The following is a 13,943-nucleotide window of genomic DNA, read 5'->3' as shown; positions in this document are numbered from 1 at the left end:
CAGAGGACAGTTATGGGATGGATGGGAAGGCTAACCTGGCCAATTTCACTGACAACATCAACTGGCAAGGACTGGAAGACTTGTACAGTGTGAATGAAAGTGTATATGAATACAGATACAACTATAGACTTAGTCTGGCTGACTGGACTAATTACTTGAAGGATGTAGATAGAATGTTTGCACTGCTGAACAGTTACTACCAGCAAAATAAAACAGACAAGGCTAGCACTGCTCAAAGCAATGAGGATGAGGACGAATCATCTACATCAGCCTTGGCGGAAATGACTTCTGCTGAAGAATCGAGCGGCCTGACTGATGAACAGTTGAGGCTTATTGTGCCAACAAACTTTGCAGCCCTAGCTTTGAACACCGTGAATTTAAGTCAGGAGAGGAAACTTGAATTAAACAATGATATTCCTGAGAAAAGTAGTTTGAATGATGCACACTGGAGAAATAATCATCAAGATGAAAAATGGAGAGAGGATAAAGAATCAGACCGCTTTAATATGGATTTCAGTGGGAACGGTTTGATAGAGTTGGAGTCCCGGCATAGCTTCATGCTACAACGTGTCAGCATTCCTCAGAAAGACACTCATCAGGACAGTGATGCTATGGAAGATGTATTTGGCGATCAAATATATCTTCCTGTGAGGTCCAATGAACCCCTTGTTCATCAGGCTGTAAACGTATCCATTAGGGATTCACCTATCAGTACCCAGGAAAGAGGAACTTCCTTGAAAAAAAAGAAACAGAGTCTTACAGGGGAAACTTCACAAATTCGAAATGTAGAAGGCAGTGCCTCGTCTCCACTCTCCTTGGATTAGATCAAGTGGCAGACCATTAAACAAATTCTCCTTTTTATTATTAGCAAACTAATAAAGGTAATCATGACAACTGACATTCCATGTTCACTGTAGATACATTTTGCAGCTAAATTGAGACCAGCTCAGTATTTGTCTATGTGTATTTACTTCATTCACACGCACATACCTTCACAGTGAATCTCGACACTGGAAAAAGTTTTCCAGCATTTTAATGAAAAGAAACAGTGTTAACTTTCTAAAGCAGTAGCACATTCTCTGTAAGCTAATATGATTTCTTCGAAGAGGATGTTCAAGTTATTTTCTCTATTTCCAAATGATCCCACCATGAATGAATGTTTCATTTCACCCAATCTGTCTGCATAATGTATTTTTGATAAATTATTTTAACCACTGGAAATTCCTAATGTCACACTTTTGAGTAAAATAATGTTGCACTTTTAAAATCTGTATGCCATACCATTTATGAATCTAATAACTTACCTGTTCTTAGTTTGCTCATTGTCTAATGTATTTGTGAAACCGATAAATAGATTAACAGGAAAAAGGTAATCAGCACGGATTGTGGAAACAGAATGAATCTTATTTTAGCAAAGATATTGCATGTTTTTGTTACTTTGTTTTAATTAAATTTACTCTCAGAAAGGTATGGCTAATAATTATTAATTGTAGGAGGATCTGTTTAAATTGGATTGTTTCCCTATATATTGATTACGTCAGTATTAAAAATACACGATTTTTTTTTGACTTTTCTTTTTTTTTCCTGATACTGGTAGAAAGGTTTACATCAATATGTACACACTTTTGTCAGCACATCTGATTTTTACTGGCTTGAATCTTGAAGTCATTCTTTTCACTTTGATCTTGAAATCATTATTTTCATTTTGACACTTAAATTCTTATTTTGTTTTGTTTCAAGCAGGCATAAAAGGGAATGATAAAATTATGTTAGATTTACATTATTCCACATATAAAAGGCAAATGAGTGAAAAAGTTGTAGCTTAGATAATATCTGTTGTATTGTTATAATTTGTTTCTTGAACTTTACCATACATTAAATTTTATAAAGTATAATTCAAAATTTACTTTGAAAATCTGTACTACTAGAACTTAATATCTTCCCTTGCTTTTTTTTTTTTTTTTTTTTTTTAAATAAATTTCTGAATAATTAGCTCAACAACAAAAAAAGGAGAATTACCTCAAACAGGTGTAATTCCATAGTGTCCAATTCATGGGAGTGTTTCCTGTCTGTTATGTTTCCTAGTGTAGCGAGTATTTTTTGGTTATTGCAAGCACTGCAATTTAAACTTACATTCACCACATTGTATTTTAAGTTGAAACTTTTTACAAAGGAAATTCTTTTAGTAGGATTTTAATAATTTTAAGAAGCAGTCTTTTTGATGGACTCTGTACATATGTTAAAATTAACTAGCTCTATCTGATGTATGTGTTATGGGCTGATTGATAGAACAAACGTATTTATGGTCATGAATGATGCTATTTGTACATAGATTTCAAGTTACTAGGATACAGACTGTGTTTTTAAATCTTGTATATTTCTGTGATACTTTTATAGAACAATTCTGGCTTCGGGAAAGTCTAGAAGCAATATTTCTTGAAATAAAAAGTGTTTTACTTTACCTGCTTCAGAGAAGTCCAGATGATCCAGCTTTCCTAGTAATTGACTTATTTTAAAAATATGTTTACAGTTTCAGTTTTAAGAATCCATCCACTTTCAAAGCAATGGGTAATGAAATAACACACTACATTCTGTTAGTTATAAATTATTCCTGGAGATTGTGAATAATATATATTTTTTGTTTAAGACATGCTGTGATTTATTTATTTTTAATCCCAATTCACCTGATCCTTTCTTCCTTGAAGTCAGGGCTGCTGGCAGCACAGCTGGCAGTTCTCAGGAGTAAAGCAATATTACATGGTGCCATCCCCTGGTTCCTCCCTGCAGAGCTCTCCCTACAACAGCAAAGTGCAGCAGACTGGACATGTAGGGCTGTAGGGCTTAATGAAAATACGCCATGGGTCTTCAGAAGGAGTGTCTCCTTGCACGAGTCCACAAAAACAAAACAAAACAAAACAAAACAAAAAAAGTTTTCAAGGAACCTCACTCATACCTTTGTGCAGGGAATTACCAAGCATCAAGCACATGCCCTCCATTCTCAGAAAGTACATTTCCTTGAAAGAATTTACTAAGGTGCTTGCTCCTCTCCTAATGCTTGAGCAGACACAGAGAAGGAATGGTGCAACAGCGTGGTCTTTTACCCTCACATTTACCCTTCTAGTCCTTCCTATTTTAGTGACAGCATAAAGTACTCACTCAGGAAATGGAAGATAGGAGTCTGCATCCTCCTCAGTGTGAAAATGGTCTACCTTCCTTCTTCCAGGACAGTGCCTTGCCCTCCAAACTATCAGATAGTGTAGGTGGGAGCTTTTCTAACAGCTCTTATTGCAGTGTGGAGGAAAAAGAAAATAAATAGAAAACAGACTCATTGTATCAGGATTTGCTCAGGATTTTTCTCAAGGCCTGAGCACCCATGGGTGATTGTTGCCCAAGAGGTGTTATCCTGTAATAAAACTTCGTCCTGTAGCTTCAGCAAAAAGCAATCCTGTCTGAGTGCTCTGACACCACTCTGCAGCCAGAACCAAAGTGCAGTAGAAGAGGTACGAACTGCAGAGTCATTTCAGAAACATATGTCCCATCTGAAGGGATGCAATCACAGCCTTAGCTGCCTCGAAGCTGCCTGGGATAATTTTACTCCCACTCAGGCAGCAGATGTCAGCGCAGAGCCGCACAACTGTTATTCTCCTGTGGCCCTTGCACTGCCTGCAGTGCTTTTCAACCCCTCTTGCCGAGGTAACTCATTTATGCAGTTTTAAACTAGCAACAATGCCCTTCATGTGATAGAAATCTATTGATAGCTTTATCCACAGCCCACTCCTTGATTTAATAGTTCTACTGTTGGACACTGGAGACATTCATTCTGCAAAACGCTCTTTAATATGGTTATATGTATTGGAAAATGAAAATGGAGATTCCTCACCACGAGCTTGGAGGTCAGACAAGAACAGGGCCCCACAGGTTTGTCCTCCAGTCTGTGAAACAGCAGCTCCTTGCTGGTTGCACATGTTGGCTGAAGCCGCCTGAGGGCTCAAACCTGCAGTACTGTGCACATCACTGTAGTTTATGACTTAGGTCACAAACTAAGTGCACTTAGATGCTTCATAAAGCCAAGCTGTGTTATGAATCAATGTAAATTCAGCTGCTACATGGTAGCAAATTTTCCTTTGGTCAAGGCTGTTTTTCATCAGAAAGAAGCCACAGCTTACCCAGCCATGAAAAATGCAATACAGGTCGAAATACTTTTGGCATAAAGGCTCAGCAATGAAGCATGTCTAGAAAAATACATTCAACTTTAACTGTTCTTTGAATCTTGAAAACAAGGCTGCCCTGGGACAGAATTTTCATTTATGGATATATCTATGCTTATAAATAAAAGTGATCTCAGAAAGTGAGAGACCTTGCTCCAAAACTAAATAGTATGGCCTAGCTCACATCCACACTGCAAGACCAGGTGGGCCACAGCCACATTATGAAGCACTTAGCCTTGGGGCTCCTCTTTGCTCTGCTGATTTTGGGTCTGGGGTACTAAAATACATTTTCCATTTGTTTTCATTTTTAAATGCATGCAGCACTACAAAGGTATGTTGCTTTTATGGTGTGGTACTGTGGTGTGTGCTACAGGCCTGAGGTGTTGCATGAGGACATGTGGGTCCCTGTTGTATTTGGTGTTGGGAGGAACAAGGAGACCAACCCTGTCTCAGCCACTTCTGACATTTGGGAGCTGTCTGTGGCACAGCCCGACCACACAAAACACGTGGAGGTAGCCTGCTGGTGTGGTCCAAACTAGAGCCATGGAGTGAAATAAACACTACACAGTGCAGACATCAAGAGTCTCATCCCTGGGTTCATGCCCCGGGCCTCTATTGAGCAGTGTAGATGCACATAGACTTGTACCCTACGTGTTTTTCTAATTCTGATGATATCTAGTTCAAACAAACTTGTATTTCTTTTCATGTAACCAATATAAATCGAATTTAATGCTAGAGGAAATGGAAAGTGGAAAGATTTGTTTTTCTCTGACTAAGCACTAAAAAAGTAAACACTTCATCACCTTATCCAGACTGATTGCACACTGATGCAGGTACCTTTTTGTTTGTTTGTTTGTTTTGTCATAAATAAATAAAACACACTTGATATGCTATTTTTTTATTTCCAAATATCAAGTATTCAAGAGTTTGTTTTGTAAACACATGTTTACAACAGATGCTGACAATAGATTTCATGAAACAATGTGTTACACAGCTTTAAAATTATTCTAAGCTCTGCTGAGAAATAAATATCCATTAAAAATCCCCCCATACAGGAGCCTAAAATATGAAGAAAAAAAAAAAAAAAGAAAAAAAAAAAAAGCATAACCAATTAGTCTCTTTTTACCACAGCACAGCACCCACACACTCATACAGTCAGACATACTCTACGAATTTCCTTAATACTCTACACATTTGCTTAATAATTAGTTGTTGGTGTTTTGTTTTTTTTTAAAAAAAAAAGAACTAAACACTTACAGGCAGTGTGCCCATTCCATGCTCCTAACATGCTACCCAGATTATTTTGTTGCTGTTCTGCTTAAATCATTTGGTAGAGGTATGCACTGCAGCTGAGGGCAAAACTCCCATTTGCTCAAGTGGAGGAAAGAGCAGGTCTGTTAGGAGGAAAGCCTTCACTGAATCATGGATCACAGTGACTCCACGTTCTTTTTTTGTTGTTTTTCTTGTTTGTACAGAAACAATTCAGGATTATTTTGTACAACTGTTTGCTTTGACATTTCCCTTTATGTTTTCAAAAGTACCTTTGTTAAAAGAGGTAAAATTTCTGACCTACCAGTCTGAGGTGTACCTCTTAGTGCTATTTAGGACACAAATGCCTCCTCTGAATGAGCAGTCCAGACACAAAAACACAAAATAATTATCTTTCAGAATTCAAAATGGAAAGGCAAAATATTGCCTGAAAGATACAACAATCAAAAAACTATTTTAAATCTGAGCTCCCTTGAAAATTGGCCTAATTTGGCCTTTTTCCATTGGTGCAACTTGAACTGGTTTTTATTCCACCCCTCTCTTTCTGATATTTCATGGAAGAACATTAATATTTCAGATCTGAATCCTCATTTTAATACAAACTCTTACTAATGTTGCCTGGTTAAGAGGTTCCAGAATTTCCTGTCATTCCCATAGCATTTATTTTCAGTCTCTGCATATGCAAAGCCACTAAATAAAGTAACATTCTAAAGAAGGAAGAATACATCCTACATGAGATTTCTGTGGTCTGTATAACTTCTACATTAGCCATTAGTGCTGAGTCAAATCCTATACTGCCTCCTAAAGTGACTTTCCCACAGAAGAGCTAGGCAAAATTGGACCACTAGGAACTATAAACACTGTCTTTGCTGGAGCAGTTCCAGCCTTTAAGAATAAAAACACATGCAGTTGCACAATTGACATGTCTTGAATATGTCATTTAAGTCATAGTGAATACATCATAAAATACTTCAGTACCTATTAGCACCACAGTGTTGTTTAGCCCAAAGATTATCAAGCTCACTTTTCCTTGAGCTGACCGATGTTTTGGATGCTTTTTGTAGCCCTTCATGAATTCCACAGCTTTTCACCTATTCTATATCATAAGAAAAAAATAATGTTACAGGATAACATTGTGACAGCTAATTTGAGACAGAAAAAAAATAAAATACAGTATACACAATGGATAAAGTAATCATTAGAAGAGTAGAATGGAACCTGAATAAATAAGCATCTATTTTACTGAAACCAGTAAAAGTTTGGAGCTACTTTGAACTTGCGGAGCTAGACCTGTGTTTAAAAGGCTGGATTAAGTCGAAAGAAAATAGTTTATCTGAAGGACTGGAGGCTCATGGGTTTATGCTAAAAATTACGGTTATTAACTATATCTGGTTACAGATATGGATATGGATATTACCAGCTGTCCTCCTTACTTTATGTAGCATACTCTGGGAAAGGATAAGGATAGGGAAAATTTTCTTTCTGAGGATCAGCTAAGATTTCAAAGCTTTGGCCATGTAATAGCATGCATTAGTGCAGTAACGTATTCAGTAACAAAGTTAAGGAAGAAGAATCACATGAATTTTGGCCATATCTTTTCTCCACAGTGAAGGCTCCCATTTCTACTCTGTGACAATGTTTACCTTTTCCAATTGTTATTTGTAAAATAAGATGTTATATATGAAAAAAAAAAAAGACAAAAACTTAATTCTATACCAAAGAATTAACGTACCATTTTGATGTCAACTGCCTGTTTTTTAAACAATCTGAAAGATAAAAATATCTCTAAAATCAAGTCCAATGTGAAAAACCTGAAATATGTTGGTACAGACTTAATCTACAACCAGCAAACACTCTGTTCAAAGCTATGCCAATTCACATTGCAGTTGAGGTAAATCTCTGTTTCCAGGTGTTTTAAACCCCTGGAAAGCAGACACAGCTGGGTGGCTTCAGCTGTGGGAACCCAGACAATGCAGCATAACATTTCCTATGCCGTTATAAAAGAGAGAGTATTGAGAAAAGAGACAAAGATAAACATGTTAAGGAAATATTTTGTCTTTGATCTACAAAAGCAGAAGTACTAACCAATGATCGGAGTATAAAAACTAAACAAGTGCTTTATGTCACTTAGTTCACATATACTTGCTAAAGTGTCAGTTTGTTAAGGTCCAACACAAGGTACTGGCCCAGTTCTTCAGCCTCATTGTCAGACCAATGAGGCTGAGAATCTGGTTCCAAAATTGCAGTAAGACACTTTGGACCTATTTATCGTCAGTTTTATGTCAATATAACACCATGAAGAGCTGTGGTATTATACACACAGGAAGTGTAGTAAGGCAGCAGTAATTCAGGCAATTTGGGGGAAAATCTGCAAGAACAGTACAGAAGGTGCTGACCCCTCTCTCCAGCCATGTTCACCAGAGTTCCACAGAGCAGACAGTGCTCTCTTCCATATGTGGAAGATACTGAAAAACTATCATTTGAACCTTTAGGTCCAAATTCTGTGAAAGGGCACAGTCTTTTATTGTCTTTATGGCCAAAAAGATGCCCTTATTTAATCTGTATCCACACATAATACCTAGATTTACAGCCAAAATTCATAAAACACATGAATGGTGTGTTTTGTCATCCAGATCTAGAGTATACCTTTGAGCAAGTCCACAAAATATTTTGAATGCTAACGTGACCATTATCTGAGATGATCTGACACAAGCCATCTCTGGCTGGATTAGGTGACATTAGATGACCTCATCAGGGTGACAAGTTGACTTGTGCCTCTTGCTCTGGAGCTAGATAACTCTACTGCCTGGTGTAGACATGCTCATGATGCCCTCTGCTTCTGTATGCAGACTATTAATTTCCCTCACTGTGTAATCAATCCTCCTCCCCTTCCTTTTTCTAGTTAGGGTTCTAGTAAAAAGTTTTACAGTTTATATCACTGAATGTTGCTACTTAGAACTGTCTTAAATTTGCTATTGAAAACTTCCTTCATTGCCAGATATATAAGTAGCCACATGTGAATGCCACAGGGAAGTACTTGAGTGCTACTTTGTGCTATTCTGGTGAAAATGATCACTGAATCCATGGGGAAAAAAAAGATATCTTAGCATGGAAATTACCCCTTGGGTAAAGGAACTCCTTTCTGAATGCACATGGGATTCAGTCCAACACCTATATACATGCATTATTTTTAAGTGCATCACTTAACTATATAAACTTACAATGTATTTAAGTGTTCTGTTGGATCTGAGCCATAATGAATAAATAGTTATGCTATAAATTTATGAGCTATATTTAAAAAAAAAAAAAAAAAAAAAAAGCAAGCATATATGTTTGAAAATACTACACTCAGTTGTTTGTAATTAATTTAGGAGCTTTCAAATATATTTCTAATATCTAGGAGGAGATTTGTTCCCCTAGTTCACTTACAGAACAGCAAATTCTGAAGAACAGCATGTTATTACGTGTATTTTTAAAGGTAAAATGGCTGGACAAAGAGCAGAAAGCTTCCAATTACATATCAATTGCACCGTAACATTCAACTCATTTCTGGTAGCTGTTTACACTGTCCTGAACGGATAGCTCCAAAACACCAGTTCCAAATTATACCGTATTATACCCAGTATGCTCATGAGGAAAAGAGGACCAGAAATACAGGGCTTTGCCTAGTATTGGAACTACAGGCATTCACTCTCCAGCTATACCAGCCAAGACCACAACTGGAAGCTCTACAAACTACTCTACTAACAGTACTGTGCACATACGCACCCAAGGCTATGGCTATTCCCTTTCTAAAATCTTCCCTTTTTTACGGAAACACGTATGAATGGGAGGCTAAGCCAGGATGGGAGGATAATCTCTTCAGTCATTTTTTCATGTATCATTCATGTATTTCTCTAAACTAGGAATAACTGGTGCAAGAGGAATTTAGGCAATCCTCATAGCATGAAGCCTCCCTGGGGACTTGTAGTTAACCTCTCTTTGTCATTGCTCCATATTATCCCTGGCTGGTTAACTGCAGGTAGCATACTTTGCCTACCAACAGCAGCGTGTGGCTGAACAGGACCCCTGCCTTACCTTTTCTTGTGCTTGCTGCTAACCAAAGTTAAGCGTTTGTGGGTAGAGAGGAGGAGGGCAGCACTTACAACAAATTAAACCAAAATGACTTTGGAACTTTACATTTCATGGTCAGGCAGTTTCATGACAACTCTGCTTCCTTCAGCAATGATAGCCTCCGAAAATAGTGTTTGCTCAGCAGGTCTCAGTCCATATTTCAGTCAGTGTTGACAACACTGGAATTGACTTCTCTAATGAGTTACTGTTTTTACCCTGCATGCCTTTATTGGCTTATTTTAGACTGTTACAGCTTACTCATAATAAAGCCTCCTTCAGGAACAAATCAAAAATTGGCCAGAGGCTGGGTTTTCTTTCCTTCACAGGATGCTGATTTAATTACATGATTTTGTAGAAATATATTGTAATAATTATCTATATCAAAAATACTAAAGGATTTTGATGTTATTTTTGCTAAGCATATAATTTTGAAAGGAAAATTAAAAGGCTACAGAAGGTATGTAAACACAGGTTTTTCAGCATTTCCAAAGGGAGCATCTTTCCCTCTACATTCCAATTTCTCAGACCTTTTTTAAAAATAAATAAATAAATAAATAAAAGAATGTTTTTAGAAGTTGAGGTGTCAGGACATCCTAAAAAACAGAAGTTCTCAGTTCTGACAAGCTCCGAATTCCTTTGAAATCAGCTCAGAAGCTGCAGCAGTTGCAGATGTGTCACTTACATAACTCTCATTCTCTGTCATCAGTGTTAGCTCCTGACAATCCTACAAGCCTAATCTGCTCTCACTTGTTATTTGTATGGAAAAGACGTGCACACAAGGCATGAAATAGAGTAAATCGGGAGAGATGATTCATCTTCAGCCTCTTTATGATTCCCTAAATGCTCTGTTTCTGAGGTATTTGAAGATTGTCTCTCTTCACCTCATCCCATACTGATTAAAATGGGCAAGTGATTAAAGTGGATGGGTGATGGGCTGCAATTACATTTTGTCCTACTACTTTGCCTCAAATTTTGCCATGGCATGAATTTCTTTGTGCAAGAAGCATTAAAAACTGTAAGAGAAGGAGACACTTTTAACATCTATTCTGATCCTATGGAAAAAAAAAATGTACCCTGTACCTCTGAGACAAGGAAATTTACTCCTCGAGATGAGAAGTATAGAAGCTAATGTCTCAGGTGGCACAAGCTGGCTAGGATTTTAAACTGTTTTAAACGTGGGGTTTAAACATAGGGTTTTAAACGTGCTCAGTGGCTGCACAAACAAACAAAAAAATATTGACCCTGAAAACCTGTTACTATGTACAGAATAGCAGGAGGTGATTTAAATTATATTCCTCTCTGCTGTATTTTGGGGTAGAAGCATCAGAATCTGTAGCCACAGAGTGGAAGTCATTACAAGCCACATAAATGGACTGAGACATTGTGAAATAAGCAGCCAGCATTTCAAGCAGGGAAACCAGCCCTGTGGTTAAGCCCATATGTTGGTCAAGAAGAGACAGGAGATGATGGAAGGCAACCAGCAAAGGAGAAGGAGAGGGAAATCTACTCTTCCCAGGTACCAAAATGAGTATTTCCTTTAATTTCAAGGGAAACAGGACTTGGTTCCATATAATATTCAATCATCTTACATATTGTAAATTAAAAATCCAGGAAGAAAATCTTTCTTACATTCCCAAAGTTCTGCTCTCTGTTATTTATTTTCATGCAGGCTCCCCACATGACAAAACCCAAACCTGCCCATCACTGATTCCTCTTAAAAGAGTGCTTTTAATTTCCTAAACTTCTAAGACTTTCCCTGTAGGGTAAAATACAGCTTTGACTTCCTGATGTCCGCCTGAAATCATTCTCTGCCCTTTGAGACATCATTAGTACATCAGAAGAAGGACACTACAAAGCCTCCAGAGTAAGATATGAAATGCTAAGTACATTTGATGAGAAAGTCTCAGCACCTCCAAGGGAGAAAACACACCATAGTAATTTGGAATAAGCAATGGCCACTTCACATCCCATAGGTCCGTGCTTACAGACAACTTCTGTTCCTAGCTCTTCCCTGGAAGGGTGGAGGAGAGCCATGCTTTGCCTTCATGGAAAGCTTTAAATGAAGCTGAGGTAAGTTGTCCACATGTGGAACAAACCATACAACTATGACTTCCAGGGCTGTTCTTCCACCCTGCCCCAATGCCAGGCAGCAGGAGAGGCAGAACAGGGGCAGAAATGCTGCTGGTGGGGAGCACAGCACTGCAGAGGTGCCAGTAGTCAAGAGGAAAACCTCATGCCAGGCACCGTGGCAGCTCACATGCTCTCAGCCACCTTGAAGGGTTTCTCTGCTGAGTCCTGCAGCAAGTGGTGCTGCTTTGGCCCCGATCCCTGCTGTGAGGGCTCCACCAGGTCCCACACAGCCCGCCAGACATGAAACAGGACCATTAACTCTCCCTGGAGGTTTCTTCACCAAAGCTGAACTAGACTTCTGAAGTGCTGCCAAGCACGTCCTATCAAGCTATAACTGGTTATTTTCTTCTTCAGGAAAAGTATGGATTCAGTACTAATAACAGCCACTCAAATAACTGCCAATATCATTGCAGAAGTATGCATGTCTGGTCTGGTATGTTCATATGACTCCAATATCCCAGTGTTATTACAAATTAATACTGAAGGTTTTTTGTTGTGTGTTTTTTTTTTTCTCCAAGCATTATACTTTCCTAGCCTGTGTACTTTGTGAAGAATGACTGCATCCAATTAATTGAAAATTATCAAACATTTTGACAGGATAAAGATATTATGTCTCAATATTTGCAAACATTACCTGATGCAGAACTTTTGTATGGCTTAATGTGATATTAACAGTACTTTAAACCTTATGTTCTTTTTTATTTTAATGCTTATGTCTGAAAATAGCCCCTTTCAAATTGAGTCACAATGATGTCTTTAAAAGCAAACTTTAAACTTAATTTGCTGCACATACAATTATCCAAGTAAGTTGCATAGTTTAAATAAGTTTAGTTGTGCTTTGTAGCAGAACTCACAGTAATTACTCATCTCTTAAAAACAGAATTTGCAGATGTGAAGCTGATGATACATTTAAGCATTTTTGTGACATCTAGACATCAACAATATGAGTTTTTGTCACTCTTTCACTGACTTTTGCTGTTCATAATACCTCACCCTTACGTTGATATTAGATCAGAGCATGGACATTTAATGGACACATCTGAAATAATTACAAACACAATTTTTAAAACTCCATTGTCAGGAAGGGAGAAATAAGAACTTGGGTTGGTTTGAGGTATCCAGCCCTCAGGAACATACTATGGTTGTTTGCATTAAGCTTTGTTGGTTTTTATCATGTGTTACATTTAGATTAAAAATAGAAGGCACAGGTGTTTTACAAGGCGCCATAATTAAGTCAACCAACAAAACTAAACATTACATTACCAAACCAGGGGTCTATATCTCAGCAGTGACTTCTTCCAATGCATTTTCATTTGAGGAATTTATTGCTTCTGAAAAAGGGCCAGGGTATGTCTGTGCTACGCAGTTCATTCCTTGTGCCACACCAATGTCTCCTCGAGAACTGAAGGTAGGGCAGGATCTAGTCCGTGCATAGTTTTGTTGGAGTCCAGCTTGGCCAACCATCTCACTCACAGTGTTCACCGGCGAAGCCCTCCACCTCTGTCTCTGTAGTTGCTCTTCTTTACACTTAATGGAGTACCAGGCCAGAAAAATAAAAAAGAATCCCACAAATTTGAGAGCAGCGGCCAATCCAAAGTAGACAAAACGAAATGAGGTGACATCGTATTCCCAGCAAGATCCTTGTACGCCACAGTCCTGTTGCCAAAGCATGCATGTGGTATCAATAACAGCCCCAAAATAAATTGGAGTGGGAATGTAAGCTGAAATAAAAATAGCGACAGAATTAATATGTGTTAGCATACAGTGGAAGACTTCTTAAGAAACTATATATCTAAGAGAAACAGGCATATGTCAAGAAGTTTTGAGATTTCTACCCTCCTATTCTTCCTACCACCACTATCTATCCCCCACATGAAACATACCACACATGTGACAGTGTGCAAGCAAAGAAGACAATGCAGCAACACCTTACTATAGTTACTGCTCCAATCTGTGGTCCCCAGACAGCTCTTCATGAACTACGTGTCCCTCAAAAGAAACTCCAGCGTTGCTCTCAGGAAATAAAATCAGCAGAGGAACAACACAAGGTTATCTCCAGTGTTACTTGTTGAACACCCATTATCCATGAGTTGGGAAGGAGTGGGGGTTGCTGCTTTAGATTAAGGAGCGAAACACCCCAAAACTGCAAAAAGTTTATCTTCCTGGAGAAAGATGGAAGTGGACCACAAAAAAAAATCAAATTTTCTTTTGAAGAGATCTTCC

The 13,943-nt window shown here is 38.1% G+C and overlaps 2 protein-coding genes across 9 annotated transcripts in view; one reads left to right on the top strand and one right to left on the bottom strand.

Annotated features, from left to right (window-relative positions):
• Positions 1 to 2,461, top strand: part of SULF1 (sulfatase 1) — a 130,418-nt gene extending 127,957 nt beyond the window's left edge. For all 8 annotated transcript variants that reach the window (XR_011807475.1, XM_072034530.1, XM_013099339.5 and 5 more), the window contains one exon: positions 4 to 2,461. Coding sequence is in view for 7 of the 8 variants with exons in the window: in XM_013099339.5 (XP_012954793.2) it covers positions 4 to 824 (821 nt within the window). In the remaining variant the exon portion in view is untranslated. The remainder of the gene's footprint in view (positions 1 to 3) is intronic.
• A 2,965-nt stretch (positions 2,462 to 5,426) lies between these two features.
• The window catches only part of SLCO5A1 (solute carrier organic anion transporter family member 5A1), a 77,361-nt gene continuing 68,844 nt past the window's right edge, over positions 5,427 to 13,943 (bottom strand). Inside the window, exon 10 of the mRNA XM_005019356.6 lies at positions 5,427 to 13,441. Coding sequence (XP_005019413.5) covers positions 12,996 to 13,441 — 446 coding nt within the window. The 3' untranslated portion in view covers positions 5,427 to 12,995. The remainder of the gene's footprint in view (positions 13,442 to 13,943) is intronic.

This window comes from Anas platyrhynchos, chromosome 2 (assembly GCF_047663525.1).
Source record: "Anas platyrhynchos isolate ZD024472 breed Pekin duck chromosome 2, IASCAAS_PekinDuck_T2T, whole genome shotgun sequence".
In the NCBI taxonomy this organism is placed as follows: Eukaryota; Metazoa; Chordata; class Aves; order Anseriformes; family Anatidae; genus Anas; species Anas platyrhynchos.
This window is presented reverse-complemented; position numbering and strand designations above follow the sequence as displayed.